Source organism: Medicago sativa, chromosome 6, assembly GCF_051527215.1.
Source record: "Medicago sativa cultivar Bolivia chromosome 6, Bolivia_mono, whole genome shotgun sequence".
In the NCBI taxonomy this organism is placed as follows: Eukaryota; Viridiplantae; Streptophyta; class Magnoliopsida; order Fabales; family Fabaceae; genus Medicago; species Medicago sativa.
Genome location: NC_140754.1, coordinates 14835003 through 14856928, shown reverse-complemented (window position 1 = coordinate 14856928; position 21926 = coordinate 14835003). Strand labels below are relative to the sequence as shown.

Below are 21926 nucleotides of genomic sequence, written 5' to 3'. Positions count from 1 at the left end.
TTTTCGATGGCCAACTATCTATGCACACAAAAAAAAAAAAAAAAGAGTTAATCTTCCGATTGAATGAGGAGTGATTTTAAGTTAAACAACTCTTTTTTCGTTAATCCTCTAATTCAAAATAAAATGAATCAAAAATTATTTCCATTAAGAATCGAATTCGGTTCTTTCGAAGAATTTGGCGAAATTCGTTAACCACTTGAGTTTCCCACGATCTCGTTTGTCTTTTTTTTATAGATTTCTTTTCTTTTTATAATTCCTTTTGGTGGTTGAAAACAAATAACACCACTTTTGTTTATGGTTCTCAGAGATTGTGGTCGGACCCGTTGTTTTGTTTGGGTATCGGCTGACATTCGAATAACACCATCCACTCTTAGGGGAGTTCGTTTCACGTACTAAAAAATTATTCCTAGGAACAATATATCCAGGAATATAAATATAAAGACGGAATATTCCTATGAATATTGGACATTATTTTCTTTTGAAAAAACAAAAGTATAAAAAATTTCATACGAACCCACTTTTTGATCATTCTTTAACTTGGGAATAATTTCATGGGAATATTGGAAGTTATGAAAAGAGTTATTTCATTCCCATAAACTTTTATACCCAGAATAATGATTTCTCAAACTTATAACAAACATGGGTATACTCATTCTTTATCCATGTTTTCAGAGGAATGTAAATCTTAAACTTGAAGCAAAGAACCCCAGTAAAAACTGGTACTAATAGGGAACTATTTTAAGATCAAGTAACAAACATGATACAAATTCTTTTCCTTAATGTTCTGTTATTATTTCGTAGTCCATACAAAACTCACATAAAAGAAAAAGTTGCAGTTCATAATGAAGTTCCATTGCATCACAATGATGAAGAGCTGAAGACCTCATTTCAAACATCTTAAGTTGAATGTCGGATGAATCAGTGTATATTCATAAAACTGTTTCTGACATACATGGTGTCGTTGAAATCAAATATTCTAGATTCTGACAGTGCCTTCTCAACCTTGTTTTAGATTGTATTCTTTCTTCATTTCCTCCAAGACAGAATCATTGGTGCTGTAAAAGAATTTAGAGAGAGAAAAAAAAGATGTCAATTCCACATTCATAGTCATACAAGTACTCTGACACGAACACTTGACATCATGACAATATTAGCCTTTTAAAAACAAAGTTATTATAAAGATAATGACGCTCACGGGAAAGAATATTTGAAATGCAATCCTTATATAAATAATCTTAAGATAAGAAGATGAAAATGAGCCTCAAAAAATGATAACAGACATTGTTTTCATTTTTGCTATTTGCCTCAAAAAGTAATAGATCTAATATAGGGTTAGGACTGTCCAAGAAGGGACCGAAAAATAACAGTGTTGGCAGTCTCTTGGCACGTGTCTAAGACACATCTAACAAGGTGTGTTTGAGAAGTGCCGATGTTCGTACGTGTCCGATACACCGTCACGGCACTTCGGAGAGGTGTATAGGTAATTAAGCATATGATCACCAACACAGAAATACACAGTTGAGAACAAGGTTTTCTGGTGCTGAATAATGAGAGATTAGCTCTCAGCCTTTTGTATTTATAATAAGAATATGTACAAAGTAAATCCCATGATCATAGGGAGTAAATCTGTCCTAATTATATAAGAGATATTTACAAGGAAATAAAGATAATATAAATAAGGAGATAATATATCAGTCAATGATACTATTATTACGCATATCTCAACACTCCCCCTCAAGCTGGAGCATACAAATCATATGCATCAAGCTTGTCACATATGTAAGTGATCCTTGGTCCTCGAAGAGACTTCGTGAAGATATCGGCTAGTTGATCATTAGAACCAACAAAAGAAGTAGCAATTTCACCGGACATAATTTTCTCACGAATAAAATGACAATCGATCTCAATATGCTTAGTTCGCTCATGAAAGACTGGACTAGAAGCAATGTGTAGGGCTGCTTGATTGTCACAAATGATATTCATAGTGCCTATTTTGCTGAAGTGAAGCTCTTGGAGAAGATGCTTGATCCATATGAGCTCACATGTAGTAAGTGCCATAGCTCTATATTCTGCCTCTGCACTTGATCTAGCAACGGCATTTTGCTTCTTACTTTTCCATGAAATCAAATTGCCTCCAATGAGAACACAATATCCAGATGTGGACCTTCTGTCAGACGGACTTCCAGCCCAATCTGCGTCTGTATACGCAACAATATCTGAATGACCTCTGTCTGCATAAACAAGACCTTTTCCAGGGGCTCTCTTGATATATCTTAGAATTCTAACCACAGCATCCCAATGAATATCACAAGGGGAATTCAAGAATTGACTAACAACACTGACTGCATATGAAATATCAGGTCTTGTCATGGTCAAATAATTCAGCTTCCCAACTAACCTCCTGTACCTTCCTGGATCTGAAAAGGTCTCCCCTTGATCAGGTAGCAGCTTGACATTTGGGTCCATGGGAGTATCGATCGGTTTGCAATCAAGCATACCTGTTTCTTCCAAGATATCTAGAGCATACTTTCTCTGGGAAATAGAAACTCCTGCCTTAGATTGAGCCACCTCAATACTGAGAAAATAACGCAACCGACCTAGATCTTTAACCTGAAAGTGTTGGACTAGATGTTGTTTAAGTCCTGCAATCCCATCATGATCATCACCTGTAATAACAATATCATCAACATACACGACCAAATAGATATATTTGTTGGATGAGCATTTATAAAACACTGAGTGGTCGGCTTCACTTCGAATCATGCCATATTGTTGAACAACATTACTAAATCTCCCAAACCATGCTCGAGGGGATTGTTTGAGACCATACAAGGCCTTATGAAGACGACAAACATACCCACGACACTCCCCCTGAGCAACAAAACCAGGAGGTTGCTCCAGATATACTTCTTCCTCTAAATCTCCATGAAGAAATGCATTTTTTATATCCAACTGATATAATGGCCAATGTCGCATGGCAGCCATAGAAAGAAAGAGGCGAACAGAAGCCATTTTAGCCACAGGAGAGAAGGTATCACCAAAATCTAGGCCAAACACCTGAGTGTATCCTTTAGCCACCAAACAAGCTTTCAATCGGTCAATCCTCCCATCTGGACCAACTTTAACAGTATAAACCCAACGACATCCAACAATAGATTTTCCAGAAGGAGGAGGCACAAGAGTCCATGTCTGATTAGATTCCAAGGCTGTCATCTCATCAATCATAGCCTGTCGCCAACCTGGATGTGAAAGAGCTTCCTGTGGAGACTTAGGAATAGTGACAGAAGAAAGAGAAGATATAAAAGTGCAGTGTGTAGGTGATAAACGATGATGACTTAGGAAATTATAAATGGGATGAGGATTACGGGTGGAACGTGTACCTTTACGTAAAGTAACAGGAAGGTCATCTGACAATGTCGGCGGATCTGAAGTAGAAGACGAGATTGGGGCAGGAGATGAGTCACTTGGACTTTCTGTAGATTGTGGATCGGCAGGAGGGAGACGTGGACGACGCTGATAAATTTGCAGTGGAGGAGGTGGAGGTGGAGGTGGAGGAGGACTAGGGGGTTCCGTAGAAGAGGATGGAGTTGACTGATCAATGACAGGCGTGGATGGAATTACCGGGATAAGGAAAGGAATTGGTAATACTTGAGAGATAGACTCAGATTCAATGGAAGACGCAAAGAAAGGTGTATCCTCAAAGAATGTGACATCAGCAGACATGTAGAAGCGATGTGTGGAGGGACAATAGCACCGATATCCTTTTTGAACTCTTGAATAGCCTAGAAAGTCACATTTAATTGCACGAGCACACAATTTATCTAAACCTGGAGTAAGATCATGAACAAAGCAAGTGGATCCAAAAACCCAAGGAGCAATACGAAACAAAGGTTCATCGGGGAACAACATGGAATGGGGAACCTTGTTTTGGATTGCAGATGATGGCATTCTATTAATCAAGTATCCTGCAGTGACGACAGCATCACCCCAAAATTTCAAAGGAACATTGGCATTAATAAGCAAGGTACGTGCTGTTTCAATTATATGACGGTGTTTACGTTCAGCAATGCCATTTTGTTGTGGGGTATGGGGACAAGATGACTGATGTATCACTCCGTTTTCAGACATAAAAGAATTAAAAGATGTTGAAAAATACTCTTTTGCATTATCACTGCGCAAAATGCGAATAGAACAACCAAACTGATTTTGAATTTCCTTAAAGAAATTTTGAAATACACTTAATAGTTCTGATCTATCCTTAAGTAGGAAGATCCATGTACATCTAGAAAACTCATCAATAAAAGTAACAAAATATCTATGTCCTACAACGGAAGTGACTCGACTTGGCCCCCATACATCAGAATGAACGACATGAAAAGGAGAGCGGGCTTGTGACTGAGTACTGCTTGGGAAGGAAGACCGGACATGTTTCCCAAGCTGACAGGATTCACAATCCAATGACTGCAACTGAGACAAATTAGGAACCATAACTCTGAGCTTTTTAAGACTTGGATGACCTAAACGACGATGAAGAAGACTTAGAGACTCTGTAGTAGAAGAGGATGCAATTGTAGATGAAGACTGAAGGTAGTAAAGTCCATGTGACTCATAGCCTGTACCAATCATCTGCTTCATACTCCGATCCTGTATAACAAAAGAATCAGAAATGAAAGTTATAGAGCAATTAAGACTCTTGGTTAAACGGCTAACAGAAATCAGATTGAATGGACAGTTGGAAACAAAAAGAACATTGTCAATATTTAAAGATGGGAGAGGAGTGGCTTGACCGACACCACTTGCTTTAGCTTTAGAGAAGTCTGCAACGGTGATATGATGTGGGATTTTAGGTTGGGTTATTTTTGATAAAAGAGATGGGTTACCAGCCACATGATCAGAAGCTCCAGAGTCCAAAATCCAAGGGCCAACAGATGATGATTGGGAGAGACAGACTGTAGAATTACCAGTGTGAGCAACTGTTGCCGATGATGAGGCTTGTGAAGCCTTAAACTGCAGGTATGACTTGTACTCCTCATCAGATATGACATTGTTTTTGGAGTTTCCATTATCAATAGACTGAGCCACATTCACCGATTTTTCTGGGAAGCCAAAACTGCAGGTATGACTTGTACTCCTCATCAGATATGACATTGTTTTTGGAGTTTCCATTATCAATAGACTGAGCCACATTCACCGATTTTTCTGGGAAGCCAATAATGGAGTAACACTGATCTTCATAATGACCAAAGCGTTTACAATAAGTACATTGAGGACGGCCACCACCACGACCTCCTCGGCCTCCCCTACGACCACGGCCGCGTCCTCCACGACCTGCAAGATTTGAAACAAAAGCAGAAGATTCCAAGTCAGTTTGGGACCCGTTCCCCCCCCCCCCCCCCCCCCCCCCGATCCTTTCGGACCAGGAAGACGTGTGAGGCGCCTGATGAGATCCTCTGCCGAGGGAATATCTGATGCAGAAAGAATGTTGCTCCTGACTGACTCATACTTTTCATGAAGACCATGAAGGACATAAAGCATGCAAACATTATCCAATTTCTCAAGCATCTTCTTTGGGTCGTTGTCGATCACAAGGAGCTTGAACTCAGTTACGGCTGATTGAGCTTTATTAGCATAAGTTTTGATGTCATCTGCAGGGTGGCTAGATTATGAATCACACCATAAAGACGTTGGATATCATTAGAATAAACATTCTTAGCTTTCTGCCAAATATCATAACAAGTGGTGTACGAGCGATAATGGACCAGCAAGGAGGGCTCAATGGTTTGCCACAAAAGAGAGACTAATTGACAATCAGCTTGCTCCCATTCATCACGCAGATCTTTTTCAATTTCGGATGACTGCTTAGTGAGGTGATTTGCGAGCTTCTGTCCAAGAAACCACATGTTAACAGTAGCGGACCAATTGAGATAATTATCACCATTTAGTTTCTCCGACGTTATAGAGGGATTGCCGGAGAAAACATAGGACACAAGACTCTTAACAGAGGATCCAGCCTTATCTGGTGTTGAAGTCATCTTTGACAGCACGTGGGTGTAAGTGGGACAAAGGACAGATTCGGAACAGTGCAAAAAACTGTTCACAGATCACCAAAAAACAGCGAAAAAGTGGAACCTACCGACCAAACTGAGTCAAAGAAGGATTTAATATCAGAGGCGGTGCCGGCGGTATAGATCAGCCGGCGGTATAGATCAACTAGGTTTGTGACTTGACGGCTAGGGTTTTGAGATTTTAGATTTTTGCTCTCAGGCCCACAGATCGTGAGCTCTGATACCAAGTTGAGAACAAGGTTTTCTGGTGCTGAATAACATGAGAGATTAGCTCTCAGCCTTTTGTATTTATAATAAGAATATGTACAAAGTAAATCCCATGATCATAGGGAGTAAATCTGTCCTAATTATATAAGAGATATTTACAAGGAAATAAAGATAATATAAATAAGGAGATAATATATCAGTCAATGATACTATTATTACGCATATCTCAACATACACAATAGGCAAATCAAATTCAAATGAAAAAAAAATGTATGAAAACAACCAATACAAATATTTATTCAGTTGTTGCACCGACACTTCTGAGTGAAGGCATGTCCAGGTGTCCGACACAACACCGACACTTGTGATTACATTGAATTATGTCATTTTCTCAAAATTTTATCGGTGTCGACGTGTCAGTGTCGTGTCCGGTGTCCGTGTGTGTGCTTCATAGTAATCAAGATTTATGAAAGAAATTTACAAGTTTTGCCAAGGTCTTGGAACATATGCAATCACCAAAACTGAACTGACAGAAAGTAAACAAGAGGGCCTAAATTACATCTAGTTTTGCCATCAAGCTAACAAGGTTGTTAAATGTCAACTTTTTTGTTTTCATGATTTCAAAATTACTAAGATGAAACAAAGAAAACGAAGAAAGATAGTAAGTTTTATTTTGCCAATCCAACACTTTGGCATGCACACATGAAATAATGTCAATCATACCAGATAGTTATGCTTTTGCTTCATGCGACCACACCCCAATTTCACATAGAAATAATTTTGTAAGCGAGTTAACTCGATTATGATACCTAGAGTCTTAATCTCGTACAATTCCTAGTTAATTCAAGAGTTTAAGAACCATAATAACTAGGTAAGTATACATGTCTTATATTAGTGATGGTAAGTTTGATAAATAAAAAGGATAATTTATAACTATCAATATCATTATTATTATTATTTTGTATCACGATGAAATATTTCAGAATACAGTATTTTTGTTGTTTTCAAATAGCTAATATACAGAAAGATTTAAAACGTGTATATACTCTGTGATGAGCAGTAACTACGCAGTTATGATGGGTTTAATCTAAAATATTCGAGGTGAGGTTGTTTAAAACACCAACAAAGATGACCAGGTCATCCCACTAGTTGGCATCGGTTATATGGATCAAACGACGCCATAATACTCTATCATGAATAACATCTCTATCCAAACCATTGATCTCTAGGTTGTTCATTATAGTTTCGTCTATTTCTTTTTTGCCATCCTCTGCTTCTAGCAATTGAGCTACCCTCCAACTGATCTACTCTCCTAACTCGGAATCTATAGCCTACATGTCTCTACCACACTCGCTCAAACCACCTAAGTTGAGATTCAACCATCCTTTCCACAATAGATGTTACCCTAATTCTCTCTTAATGCTATCATTCCTAATCCTATCTCGTCCGGTATTTCCACACAACATTCTCAATGTGGTCACAGTTTGAAAATAAGGATCATTCACTATCACCAATGTCATTATTTTTTACCACAATAAAATGGTCCAAAATGCAGTATTTGCATTCTCTTTTCATATAGCTAATCGATAGAAACACTTAAATGCAGAAATATATGAGTTTATAATACTGTTCTCTGAAACCAAAGTGAATATTACACTTTTTTGCTACTATTGTTCCAATTGGCAAGATTTGAATCTTTTCCTAGATCATCAACAAGAATAAATCTTTACATATCTTGTATGAGCAAGAGAATAAATATGATACAGAAACTTTCATGGTCAAAATCAAGAAAACACAGATTATATGTAACAGGACATTAATGACTATAGCAGAAACAACTAGCACGTGTGTGCGTGTAACTAGAAGTTTCTCCTTCTCAGGATCCCCAGTGCTGCAGAATTTTACAGCTAGAACAGAAACATCAATGGAATCTATTTGGGAAAAAGAAGTTTACTAATATGCAGGAGAATATGAAAGGATATATAAATTCATAGCAACACCAGGAAAAGCACATTCACAGGCCTAAAGAAATGAGGATATCCATACAACACGGGATAGAAAGCGATTACATTCATTATCATCAACAGCTGCATTTTACAACAGTAAAAGTCTTTTCACATTAGACAAGATTGTCTACTACACACATTAAACAACGTTATTATAGCCTATCATCAATCAAGTACTATGATAGACCATTTAAATCTACCTTGATCATCATGTACTTCTAATTATTTGCCTACAGTCTCAGGGTCGGCCAAGGGCAAGGCTAGTAAAGCCTTTGCTTTACACCCCTAGCCCGACCTGCTCCATCCCCTACACAGCCTGCTAATTTTATAGTCGCACCTCCATGTTGATATCTAACAAAAATTGCACATATAATACCCCTTCCATCAATTGTATACTCTAAGGCCTCACCTAGCTTTAGGCATGAACTTAACGTGTAGTGTGCCGGCACTGTAAAATCTGAAGAGATGGATTTGACTTGGGAGGCTACTTTTCACGGCCACATTTCTAAAAAAACTCGTGTTTCCAGAAGTGTACTTTGGAACTGCACAAAATTTGTGTTTTTTTCCCCCAGATTTTGAAGTCATTTGAGGTGGGGAAATTTCTCCCTTTGACTAAACCCCAATTTCCTGAATGTGTGAGATGTGTCACTATAGTCGCTGAATGCATCGAAATTACAAAAGCCTCCCTATACGTGTCTTTTGTTAGTAATTTTATGGGTCAAATTGACTAACCGGATACACATTAAAGGACCAAACCAACAAACAAAAGACACATTCAATAACCAAACCGACAAAGGGAAGATGCATTTACGTATGTTTCTCCAATTCTTAACCCAAAATAAAACAAAACAATCAAAGAATAATTCTAGTACTATTGAATGAGACAGCTTACAATTGATGAAGACAATTATTCAACCCCTTAGCTACTTTCCGACATTGCCAAACAACAGAAAGTGTTCTCCCCATAGCACACTCAGCATATTTCTGTGTGTAAAAATCACACTCTTTAAGTGCCTTCACCTTCATTTTACTCCGTAAAGCTGCAAAATTGATCATAGCCCATCATTCCAATATCACCATTAAACGATGTTTTGATCATAAATTTGAACCTCATTAGAATAAAACCCATCTCTTCTTCCAAAAACACAACGAAAAATGAAAACTTTAGAATGAACATTTTATCTATGAATCACCGACACAAACACCAGACACGACATTGATCTATGAATCACCGACACAAACACCAGACACGACATTGACACAGAAACACCGGTAATAATTTAAAAAATGACATAGCTGAATATAATCACATGTGTTAGAGACGGACACTGTCACGCCTTCTATCAAAAGTGTCGGTGCTAAGAAGCATATTATTGAAATGGATAACGGTATGTTTGGATTGACTTATCTGAGCTTATCTACTGTTTGGAAGAACATGTAAAAACAGCTTTTAACATACTAACATTGTTTATAAACTGTTTTAGCTTATTTTCATAATTTCTCCAAGATAGCTTATGAAAACAGCTTATACGAAAACAATTTAACTTTTTTTTATCTTTTACTATAAGAATAGCTTAGCTTATACATAAGTGCTTATCATGGTAAGTGTTTGTGCTATAAGCTACAGAAAAAGATGGTTGTCCAAACGGGGCCTAAAACCCAATTGAATGAAAATGATGATAACCCACCACATCAATTTCACTATCAAACCATTTGATCATAATTTGAAACCCATTTATGGATTAATGTATATAAAAAAATACCCATTTGAAATAAACCCATATTTGTTCATAAAAATTGAAACTTTATGATGAAGAAAAAATGGGTTTTGGGTTAGGGTTTAGTATTATTATGGTACCTTCTTCGACTTTCTTCTTCACGTGATTCTCGCGTGCTTCTTGAATGTAACCACCCATTTCAACCTTTGAGGATTCAGAAGAACAGAACAACCTCAGTCGCAGGAGCTGAAAGTAAAAACAGCCAAAAACCGAAGAATGGAAAACTTCTTTTTTGTTTTTTTTTTTTTTTGAGGTAAAATGAGAAGCTTCTGTTTTTCGTTTTATTTTTTTCTATAATATTTTTTTTATTACAAAAGGACCTAATTGATATAAATATTAATTTTCTGTCAGAAAAAATAATAAATATTAATAATTTAGGATTTGATGACAACTTTTTTCTAATTTGTGCTAACCCCTTTGGTTAAGAGTCCCAATACTGATATGTGAATATAACCTAACAAAAAATTGTTTGATTTATAACTTGAATTCGAGTTTTTTTAAACGATCTGTTTTATAGAAGCTAATTAACCATTTATATAAGTTGTTTGATTATTTCTTTAATTGTTCGATTTATAACTTGAATTCGAGTTTTTTTTAAACGATCTGTTTTATAGAAGCTAATTAACCATTTATATAAGTTGTTTGATTATTTCTTTTCTAATTTAAAGATATACAAATTAATTAAACTAAAAATAATGTTCAAAACGATGATAAACCTTAACTTTTTCAAATATGTTGATGTTGTTATTATTATTATTATTATTATTATTATATTATTATTATTATTGTTGTTGTTATTATCCAAAATAGTGACATTAACCTGACAATCTATCTGTTTTCTATTGCGCATAAAATTTAGCTTATACCACATTTAATAATTTTGATCAATAAATCAACATGGCCTCAATATAAAGTGAAGATTGCTCTTTTTTATTTTTATTTAAAAATAAGATAAAATATGTCTTATTTTTTTTTGTTGTTGAAAGAGAATAAAATATGGTTTATGTTGTTGTGAGATTGTTTCTATTTTAATAAAAATTAATTTTAAATAATATTATAATAGGATAAAATGGTAAATATCTTGGTTTGAATGAATGACATGATTGGAAGAGAAAAATACTGCACCCAAAATATATATCTCATATTTAGATAAGGTACAAATAATGTAAAAATGATCCTCTAAAAAGAATGTAAACATGATCTAGTATGAGAGAATAAACGCAGAACTAATGTCAAGAGTTTGATTCAGTGGTAAAAAGTAACACTTGAACTCTGAAGTTTCATGTCTTGAACCGTAATATCATTCTCTCACTCTAAATTTTCTCATAAAATAAGAATAAATGTACAACTGAGTTTAGAGGGGAATACATGTATAATTTAGAAGGAAGAATAAAGAAGAGTGTGTGGCGGCTGCTAGGTCTAATTTTTTTTTTTAAGAAGAGGTTTAAGAGAAATGTGGTGCTCTTTTTCTATTAATCTTTGAAAAATGATATTTGAACAACCATTTTTAAACAATTTTTGTGACAACTCTCTCTATTGTTATTGTCTAATAAGAAGAGAGGAAAAAAGTTGTCACTAAAAGTAGTTTAAAATTGATTGTCAAAATATCATTCCTCTTAATCTTTTCATAATAACTTATAAAAATCTGAATTAAATATTAGTCCTTATATCTACTCAAAACAAATTAACAACATATTGTAGGAAGAACTGACAACAAACTCTTTCCCATGAAAAGAATTTGGATTTGAATTTAAAGTCGTCTATTTGAAAGGTAACTCATACGTCATTAATAAAAAATCAGATGTCCCATGGTCGACTCAAGAAGTAGTATCAAAGCTGACCCAAAGAGTCTAAATCGTGGGGATATTTTGAGCCATCTATCGAATGATCAAAGATCTTAATTATGGTTAGTTAGAGAAAAAAAACAGAACAAATAATAATATTCATAATGACTCGATTTTTGTTGTTGGTGTGAGCCAAATACTCTGCGCACAAATTCATAGACTATTCCTTTGAGCCATATATGACTACAATGGATGACAAAGCTCTTCATCAATATATTTAACACAGTTTCATTTTTATGACTAAATTTAAACGCAATATCTCTAATTAAACTTGAAGAGAGTCAATTACATTTTAGGTTTATTTAAAGATTCCCATCAAAATTAGTAATTACTTTTAGAATTCCTTTCCACAAATCATGGTATAAATTATTATTATTATTATTATATTTTATAAAATTAAGAAAATTAGTGTACCAAAAAGGAGAAAAATTACACTGATAGTGTAATAGGTTTTTGGAGAGTGTCCTGTTGTTTTCAAACATTACATCCTTAATCCAAACTCAACTCTCAACCTGACTGACTGACCTCTTTCATTTCAATCATCAGTCATTCTCATGGCTTCCAACATCATTGCTTGGTATAACTCTCTCTCTCTCTCTCTCTCTCTCTCTCTCTTCAATAATAATAATCTCCCTTCTTTCTTTTTGATTGCAGGGGTTCAGGTGAAGATGGTCAATTAGGAATTGGTACAAACGAAGATAAGGAATGGGTTTGTTCTGTTAAAGCTCTTCCTTCTCAACGTGTTCGTTCTGTTGTTGCTGGTAGTAGAAATTCACTCGCCATTTCTCATGATGGCAAGGTCAGTGCACTTCATAACTTATTCAAAAATTTCACCTTTTTTAGTTAAATATGTTTTTATTCGCTAAAAATTATCTATTTTTATCGTTTTGGAGAATCCAAGTTCGATTTTACTGGGTGGAACAATTGTTAGACATTTTATTTACTGAGGCCGAACTTTGAATTTTCAGGGCTTGGAGGGCTAACACCTAGAAAAGTTTATCTATTTTTTGAGTTAAATGCCTATAAAAAATTTATTCATTTTTAAGGTGTGTTTGGATTGACTTGTTTGAGTTTGTCTACGGACGTGACAGGCATTTGTGAGACTGATTGAGAGAGTTTGTGAAAACCACTTATGGCATTTCTATTACATAATAAGATGTTTTCGGCTTCTACACGGTAGCTTATGTAAATAGGTTATGTGTGTGTTTGGTTCTGCGGTAACAAAATTGATTTTGTAGAATTGATTTTACTTAAAAGTGAGTTGAATGTAAAGTGGTTTATTTGTATCCTAACAAACTTTAGCATTAGATTTTAGTCTAAAAATCACGTTTAGACTCAAAAGCTACAAATCCTAGCTTCAATTAGAATCATTTATGGAGACAAAATCAATTCTACTCGAGGGCAACCAAACATGTCAAAATAAATTTTACACCTGCATATTCAATTCTGGCTGCTCCAAACGTGGAACCAAACATAGGCTACAACTTATGTGAATGCCCTGTTTGGATAAACAACTTAATCAAATGGTTATCATAAAAGTGCTTATGTATAAGCTATTTCTATATCAAAAGATGAAATAAACTCAAACTATTCTGATATAAGCTATAGAGTAGTTTCCATAAGACTTCTCAAACAGTCTTACAAGTGCTTATGGTAGTAGAGAAGCTGAAATAAACCAATCCAATCAGATTTGATAACAGTTTAACTTTGTTTTATCGTTTGTTATAAAAAATAACTTTTACATAAATACTTATATAATAAGCATTTATACTGTTAGAGCTTACTTAAACTGTTCATTTGAACATGGCCTTAGTCCTATATTGGGCGCTCTTAGTCTTACATAGCACTAAAACCACTGTTTTTGTAAAAGGTGAAGACTAAAATTGTTTAAATCTTTTGTTGGGATAAAGTTAAAAAGATTTGTAATTTTGTAGGGACTAAAATCATATTTGACTTTTTTATTCTCTCTTTCATTGTTATTGTTTTGAGTAGTTGTTTACATGGGGTTGGAATCAAAGGGGAACACTTGGACACCCAGCTGAAACGAAGACTGAAAACATTCCCAGCCAAGTCAAAGCACTTTCCCATGTTCACATTGTTCAGGTATTTTTATTTTACCATCGTGCCGATGTTGTTTTCTTTGGTGTTATATGAGGATTTGATTACTGTAAATAAAAATTCCATTTTTAGAAATATTTTATAGCTTTTTAATTTAGAAAAGAAAACTAAACCTTCCCGTTCTCCTAAAATCTTCTATTCAAACACATAATAAAACACTTGTTAAACACTAGCCATGGCGGAATGGTGTGGTGGATTTTGTTCTAGATGCCATAGGCGATTTGTGAAGCGCCACCTTCTATGGCGGTGCCATTGTTTCCATTCCAAAGTTCATATGGTGGAGTTTTGGCCATCTGCTACAAACTGAATTGTTCACTTTAGAGGAGTTGAATCCATTATGTGAATTGATTATTGACTTGTGGTTCTGATTGTGTTTTTTTTAATGATGTTAGGCGGCTATTGGTGGGTGGCACTGTTTGGCTGTTGATGATCACGGAAAAGCTTATGCTTGGGGTATTCATTTCAAACCACACCATCATCTTTGTGTTTATTATATTTTTTTTCTTCGCTCATTTTCTGTGACAATAGAGGGAAGTGTTTTTCTTTTATTCTTAGAAGTGAAATGACCCTTCAACGTGGCAATGTCATTAAACACGATGTGGAGTGTCTTCTGATTTTCTGCTTTAACTAGGACATACCATTTTTTACATTTGGCTTCTCATTATGTTGAATGACATTGAAGACAAAATTGATTGCATTACACATTTTGAAGAATGATATAAGTGTCATATATACCTAGGTCATAGGTGTACTATAGATATTTTACTTTTGAAAAATCGGAATGAATATCAGTGAACTTCTATTGATCTATACTGAGAAAAATCAGAATGCATGTCAGTATATTTTAATTATGCGTCAGTTTTGTTAATTGTGATTGCAGAAAATATCAAATTCATCTATGCTACAGCGCTATAGTGCCACAATAGCTTCTATTTAACAACACTTTGTATAAATAGCATATCGCAGAACAATAGCGATTTATTCAAATTCCGCTACGCTGTAATGCTGTAGTGTTACTATAGGCACTATTTCACAACACTGTTATTCATATGTTATCAGAATGATAAGAGCAGATATACTTGATGTCAGGTGGAAATGAATATGGTCAGTGTGGTGAAGAACCTGAGCGCAAGGATGACAATGGTAGACCTTTGAGGAGAGATATAGTGATCCCTCAGCCTTGTGCTCCCAAGCTTTCTGTTCGACAGGTAACTTGTTTATTCCAATGCAAATGCAAAGATTGAACCAAATATGACTTACCTTTGTTTTGTTTTTGAGAAAATATCTAGTTAATGGGATAAGGCTTGGTTGTTGTTGTTGTGAGTCTTTTGTCTTAATATCCATTTAACTACTCTCTCAAAGCTTCATAGAATGGACACGAGTTAATCCCTCTATAGTTTGTACAATTTTATATGCCGCATTGGTGCAATAAGAGTACTTTTCCATCCATTCAAAATGTTTTAAACCTCAATAATCACATTAAACAACTTTATGAGCCATCTTATGCATAAGCCTCGTAATCATATTAAACAACTTTATGAGCTATCTTATGCATAAGCGTCGTAATTTGAATTTGATTGTTTTTGTTTAGCCATTATGCAATAAATAAAGTCGTACAGTGTTTAGGTTTGTAATGGAGCTTCTGCATCTCTTTTACAATAACATACCATATGCATATTTGATATCATGACCTTTCTAGATTGGTATTTGATATTGTTCTAATTACTTATGGTGCAGGTTGCTGCTGGAGGAACTCACTCAGTGGTACTTACACGTGAAGGACACGTTTGGACATGGGGTCAGCCGTGGCCTCCTGGTGACATGTAATTTTTCTCTTTTTTGAAGGAAAGAAATAAGTTATTATTGAGATGAAGAGAATGACTTACAAGGAGACAGTAGGATATAATCATTCTAAACAAAAAAACAAAACAGAAAGCAACCAAGGAAATAAAAGGAAATCAACAGTGTCCATTTTTTGTGTTTTCATGAAAAAAATGCTTTTTGATAAATAAACATGCTTTCAAAATTATGATAATGAGATATGATATATAAAAAACAAACATAAAAGCAGTTTTAGCACTTTCATCAAAGATTAAGAGTAGCTTCTATCTGTAGAAAAGCTTCCCAATCCCTACACATGTTTGTTACTAAACAGCTTCTGCTCTATGCTAATACTAATATCTTTGCTTCATATCTTGCAGTAAACAGATTTCAGTCCCGGTTCGGGTGCAAGGTCTTGAGAATATAAAGCTTATAGCAGTAGGTGCATTTCATAATTTGGCTCTCCAAGAGGATGGAACTCTGTGGGCTTGGGGTAATAATGAATATGGACAACTTGGAACTGGAGATACGCAACCAAGATCACAACCTATTCATGTGCAAGGACTCTCTGGACTTACTGTGGTTTGTGTCTCATTTTCCAAAGTCATCTTGTTTATCTGTAGATCATTTTGTCAATATGCATAGTAATATACTTTGCTGCGTACAATAACCACCAATGCCTTTTCCCACTAAGGCCCTGTTTGGATAAACAACTTAAATAAACGCTTATAGCATAAGCTCTTATCATGTAAGTGCTTATGTATAAGTTATTTCTATAACAGAAGATAAAATAAAGTCAAATTGTTTTCATATAAGTTATAAGTTGTTTTCATAAGCTATCTTGGTAAGCTTGTGGGAATAAGCTGAAAACAACTTATGGCCATGTCATAAGCTATTTCCATAAGCTCTCCCAAACAGTCTCAGAAGTACATATGTCAGTAGATCAGCTCAAATAAGGCAATCCAAACATTCCCTATGTGGGGTTAATTACATGGATCACACAATGTAGTACTGTTTTATCACGAATCGTGTCTAGTGACATTACTTTTAAATTCAATCCTTTGTGTTGGTCTGCTGTGTATAAACCTTTAATCGTGAACTTATCTTGATTCAATTTTGTGAATTACATCAAATTTAAAGTGCGATGTTATGTTTGTGTATTCAGGTATGTTATGGTTTGGGTTAAAATGATGTAATTACTATGCACATGGTATTAAATTGTGTTTAAATACTATGCACATAGTATGTTATAGATTTAGACATTGAGTTGAGTTTGAAAATTTCACGAGTTTACGTAGACTTTAAGTATGACAATTTAGAAATCCCATGAGTTCAATTTAACAAGTAATGACATCGGTGAGACGGGTAATGCTACAGTCTGATAATGTTTCATCCTTGGTGTAAAAGCGTAAGTGCAATATTCCACACAAATCATGTACTATAAATAAGTCGATGTTAAAGCTTAAACATTTTTTGCCGAAGAGGTTGGCCAGTGGTAACAATAGGTACTGTTGAAGATATGAGGTTTAGATAAAAGGAGTAGAGAAATAATAAGAATATTTAATATTATTGATAAGGGAAATGTTAACGAGTGCCCCCGGGGCACTTTTTAAGCACTTTAAATAGCAAGTTTTTAATGAAAAGTTGTGTATTGAATGCATTGGAAATTGTAATAGTTGACTTTTCAAAAGAATAATTACTAATTTTAGGATGCTTAAAGAGTGCCCCAGGGGCACTCGTTAACAAGACCCTATTGATAATAACTTAATACAAAAGACTAAGCACTAATCCCTATTTATAGGATACATATACTTAAATAGGGATATTAGGAATACTTATGATAATAAGATATTTCATTATGTTCTATCAGCTAATTAAGTCAATACAGTTTATGGTACATCCAGTCGATTTATTTGGCTCAACACAATTTCATGCATAGGCAGTGCCACATGGCTAAAATAGCTAGATCAATTTGTTTTGATCATCTTATCAGATCAATGTATGATTCAACATTTCACAATGTTCCCTACTCACAGCTTCATGTCCTTGTTAATATTATAAACAGGATTGCCGATACGAGTATTTGAAGGCAATCCCCCGTAATCTAAATTGAATCCTTGTCAAACATAGGATGTTAGTTAAATTATGCAGTAAACTAGATTATACATTACTGAAAAGGTTGAACATTGTTTCCCTTTCTAATGCTCAAGAGGCAACATGAAGTACATGATAAATTACGTGGCTAAGTTGGCTAGCCCAATTTTCTTGTTAGTTGCCTCAGTGTTGTCAATTGTGGATCGCAGAAAATAGCGGCTTGTTCAAATTTCAGTATGCTACAGTGCTTTAGCATTGTTATAGTCGATATTTGAGAACACTTTGTACAAAGTAGCATATGACAGAGAAATATTGATTTGTTCAATACTGTCCACTACGCTATAGTTCCACAATAGCCGCTATTTGGCTACATTGAGTTTCTGGATGCTGTTTGTATAATATGATGAAACTATAGAATTTTAGAGAGGAAAGTCATATTTAGAATAACGGAATTTTATTAATATTTGCATGAAGGATGTGTTACAGAAGACACGACACTGGATGCATGTTTTTTGTTGTTGTTCACTCATATCTAAAATAGCTTATCTAATTGATTTTCTTAATCTGTTTGAAACTATAGGTAGATATTGCAGCTGGTGGATGGCACTCTACTGCATTGACCGATGAAGGAGAGGTACTCTTTCTATTTTTCTGAAATCTATGTTTAAATATTACTTTCAAGAAATCCATGTAGAAAATTTGTAGCGTGTGTTTGACTATTTTAACCATCAATTCAAAGTTATACACTATCTTGCGATGTTCATGGAATCAAAAAATTGAAGTGCCAAAGGTTTTAATGAATTTTTTCACGGTTAAAGATACGAATCACACGAGTTGTATCTCAATTCAATATTAAATTGGACTCAAACAAGTAGAATCTCTACAACAACAACAACAACAACCAAGCCTTTTCCCACTAAGTGGGGTCGGCTACATGGATCAAATGACGCCATAGTGTTCTATCAAAAACCATATTTGGATCCAACTCATTGACCTCTAAATCCTTTCTAATGGTTTCTCTAATGGTTTTCTTAGGTCTTCCTCTACCTCTTTTAACCTGACTCTCCTCCATTTGATCTACTCTTCTAACAACGACATCTACGGGTCTTCTCTCTACATGTCCAAACCATATCTAAGCCTATTTTCTACCAACTTTTCTACTATAGTGTGTATCTATTTTTCTCTTGAATCCCAATCCGTACGAATGAACCACTACCTAAACCTAGTGTAATCAACCACCTTTCTTTTTGTCATTTCATTTATAACTTGAATCTTGAATTATTCAAGGTTCATATACGATGCATCAGCTTATAGTTTTGTAATGTCATTTGTTTTCACTAAAAAATGACATTTTTCATTGGTAACATGTCTTACGATTTATAATGAGATTCGAAGTCATTTCATTTATAACTTGAATCTTGAATTATTCAAGGTTCATATTCAGCTTATAGTTTTGTAACGTCATTTGTTTTCACTTAAAAATGACATTTTTTCATTGATAACATATCTTATGATTTACAATGAGATTCAATTCATGATTGGAAAAATAGGTATCCCAATTGACTATGTGATAACCGTAGATTTTTTTTTTTTTCCACGGTGGCGTTTTTCCAATGAAAAATAGGTATCCCAATTGACTATGTGATAACCGTAGATTTTTTTTCTTTCCACGGTGGCGTTTTTCCAATGAGAGTAGACTATAATACTATCTTTGCTGATGTTTTTGTTTCAGGTATATGGCTGGGGAAGGGGAGAACATGGTAGGCTTGGATTTGGTGATAGTGATAAAAGCAGTAAAATGTTACCTCAGAGGGTTCAACTTTTAGCCGGTGAAGATATTGTTCAGGTAATATCTCTGTAACTATCCACTCTGATCGGTTTTTAACTAAAGTATGTAGCATAGGTATCATGGCTAGGAAACAATAGTCAATTTCATAGCAGAAATGATTCGCCTTCACAAATAGCGCTTTCTAATTACATACTTTTTTCTTATCTTATCATCTCTAATTAGCTTCCATTGAATTACATAATGCCATAAGGTTTTAGCTTAGTGACAAGAGTTTAACGTTATAACCTCAAGAGACGAAGTTCTCTCTGGGAATTTTGTAAAATAGTCATTAGTGTTTTTAATTAATAATAGTTATGACTAGTTTATGCTGAAATATCTATTGGTTTGTGGTCAGGTGTCCTGTGGAGGTACTCATTCTGTTGCATTAACTCGAGATGGGCGCATATTTTCTGTACGGAGTTCGCTTACCATCTCAATTTTCTTTGCCATGTTTTGTTTCATTCTGTGAATTTTTCGGCCAATGTTATATCAGCCCTTCTGAGATGCATTTCTTATTTTGAAATATTTATTCTAATTTTGATGTGATTATTTGCAGTTTGGGAGAGGTGATCATGGACGTCTTGGATATGGGAGGAAAGTCACTACTGGTCAACCAATGGAGGTACCTATAGACATCCCTCCTCCACAGAACCTCGGTGACGCTGACGGTGAAGCTGAGGGAAATTGGATAGCCAAACTCGTCGCTTGCGGTGGCCGCCATACTTTGGCAATAGTAGAATGGAAAGATGATGAATCTAAAGATGAATCTATTCACGATTAAAATGGAAACTAGTAAGTAGATTAGGCTAATGACTGATTTGGAACTCAGTCCATGTGTGATATGAGGTGTGTTTGGGTAAACAACTTAAATAAGCGTTTATTGAATAGACATTCATCGCATAAGAGCTCATGTATAAGTTGTTTCTAAGATTGAAGAGCTTTTGAAGCTAAATTTCACACAAGCTCTGATAAGCTACTTCTATGAGCTAGTATAAGGGGTTTATGTAAACAAGATTTATATGCTACAAGCTTAAATAAACTCAAAATAAGTTCTTCCAAACACAACCCATGATATATTATTCATCAATTTAGTATTCAGTGTTTGGTGTTCTTTTGCATAATTGTTTAAAGCACGAGAGACATTATATGTTTGGCACATATTATGGAATCATATAATCTGTCTTTGGTGCAAAATCTTTAGTTCATAATTTGACAATTGTGGTTCTTTCACTCTATAATCTTGCAAGATTATAGAGTTATTCTACTTGTATTATTACTTGCTTTGGTTTTCTCATCCTTAGGTGAGAGTGTGTGTTGAGAGTCTCGTATCGACTTGGGATATGACCTACGTGGTACCTATAAGGTTGTTGAGATAATACGGGTGACCTGAAAGGGTGTTTACAAATATATACACTTACGACAATGTGAAAGTCAAAATTTGGGCACATCTTAAAATTTACCAAACTTTCACGCCGTCTAAAGATATGCGAACTACTTAAAATTTGGGTTGAAATGTGACCTGAAGACTTTCACTCTATAAGACAAACTCAGATACTATCTTGAAATTTGGGCCGAAGGTCTATCTTATCGCTAAAAAAATGAACTTGTCGTGTGAAGGTTATTTAAGTTTTATAAACACTGTTTAAGTCATATCTGTAGACGGCGTGAAAGTCTCTACAAATATATACATTTATGACCAAAAAAATGAGCTTGTCATGTGAAGGTTATTTAAGTTTTATAAACAATGTTTAAGCCATATCTCTAGATGGCGTGAAAGTCTACAAATATATACACTTACGACAATGTGCTTCATTTTATGTTACGTTCCATTTAATAGATAAATTCTATCTAGTTGTCATAGCTAGGTTTGTATCTGTTGAAAACTCGATCGTTGCTCTTTTGGCCCCCTTAAATTGCGTAACCCGTTCGGGAGATAACTCTCGACAGGTATTTCTCTGTGTTTTTAAAGGTTTCGGGAGATAACTCTCAAATGTTGTTTTACATAATAAAGATAAAATAGGAGGGTCACAAGAGAAATGATCTGAAAATTCATGCATGCAGAAAACCTCAAATATGTAAACTACTCGGTGGTGATATTGTGTCAAACCCTCAAATTTTGAACTAGCATTGGTTCTCCACTAGAACCTATTGTTGGTCATGGAAGA

General features: G+C 34.9%; 2 protein-coding genes and 1 pseudogene across 2 annotated transcripts; 1 reads left to right on the top strand and 2 right to left on the bottom strand.

Annotated features, from left to right (window-relative positions):
- Positions 1 to 691: 691 nt before the first annotated feature.
- Positions 692 to 10479, bottom strand: LOC146913095 (Cytochrome c oxidase biogenesis protein Cmc1-like protein). Its single transcript, XM_085716350.1, has 3 exons — positions 10137 to 10479; positions 9171 to 9318; positions 692 to 1055 (listed from the first exon to the last, which is right to left on the bottom strand). Exons 1-3 carry the CDS (start codon positions 10192 to 10194, stop codon positions 998 to 1000), a joined length of 264 nt encoding a protein of 87 aa, XP_085572476.1. The 5' UTR covers positions 10195 to 10479; the 3' UTR covers positions 692 to 997.
- LOC146913096 (uncharacterized) lies at positions 5169 to 6192 on the bottom strand (annotated as a pseudogene).
- A 1891-nt stretch (positions 10480 to 12370) lies between the features above and the next one.
- On the top strand, positions 12371 to 20859 carry LOC146913094 (ultraviolet-B receptor UVR8-like). The gene is made up of 11 exons (XM_085716344.1): positions 12371 to 12477; positions 12555 to 12699; positions 13893 to 14003; positions 14411 to 14471; positions 15108 to 15226; positions 15756 to 15841; positions 16220 to 16421; positions 18514 to 18567; positions 19666 to 19779; positions 20117 to 20173; positions 20318 to 20859. Exons 1-11 carry the CDS (start codon positions 12455 to 12457, stop codon positions 20540 to 20542), a joined length of 1197 nt encoding a protein of 398 aa, XP_085572470.1. The 5' UTR covers positions 12371 to 12454; the 3' UTR covers positions 20543 to 20859.
- The last annotated feature ends 1067 nt before the right edge of the window (positions 20860 to 21926 follow it).

What these genes read in the sequence shown, in the direction of transcription:
- LOC146913095 (XM_085716350.1), bottom strand. Translation starts at nt 10,194, where the DNA reads ATGGGTGGTTACATTCAAGAAGCACGCGAGAATCACGTGAAGAAGAAA. An exon ending in GAAGAAGAAAGTCGAAGAAG is followed by an intron (nt 9,319 to 10,136) that starts GTACCATAATAA and finishes TCAATTTTGCAG; the next exon opens with CTTTACGGAGTAAAATGAAG. An exon ending in AATAATTGTCTTCATCAATT is followed by an intron (nt 1,056 to 9,170) that starts GTAAGCTGTCTC and finishes ATTCTTTTACAG; the next exon opens with CACCAATGATTCTGTCTTGG.
- LOC146913094 (XM_085716344.1), top strand. Translation starts at nt 12,455, where the DNA reads ATGGCTTCCAACATCATTGCTTG. An exon ending in CGGAAAAGCTTATGCTTGGG is followed by an intron (nt 14,472 to 15,107) that starts GTATTCATTTCA and finishes ACTTGATGTCAG; the next exon opens with GTGGAAATGAATATGGTCAG. An exon ending in CCGGTGAAGATATTGTTCAG is followed by an intron (nt 19,780 to 20,116) that starts GTAATATCTCTG and finishes GTTTGTGGTCAG; the next exon opens with GTGTCCTGTGGAGGTACTCA.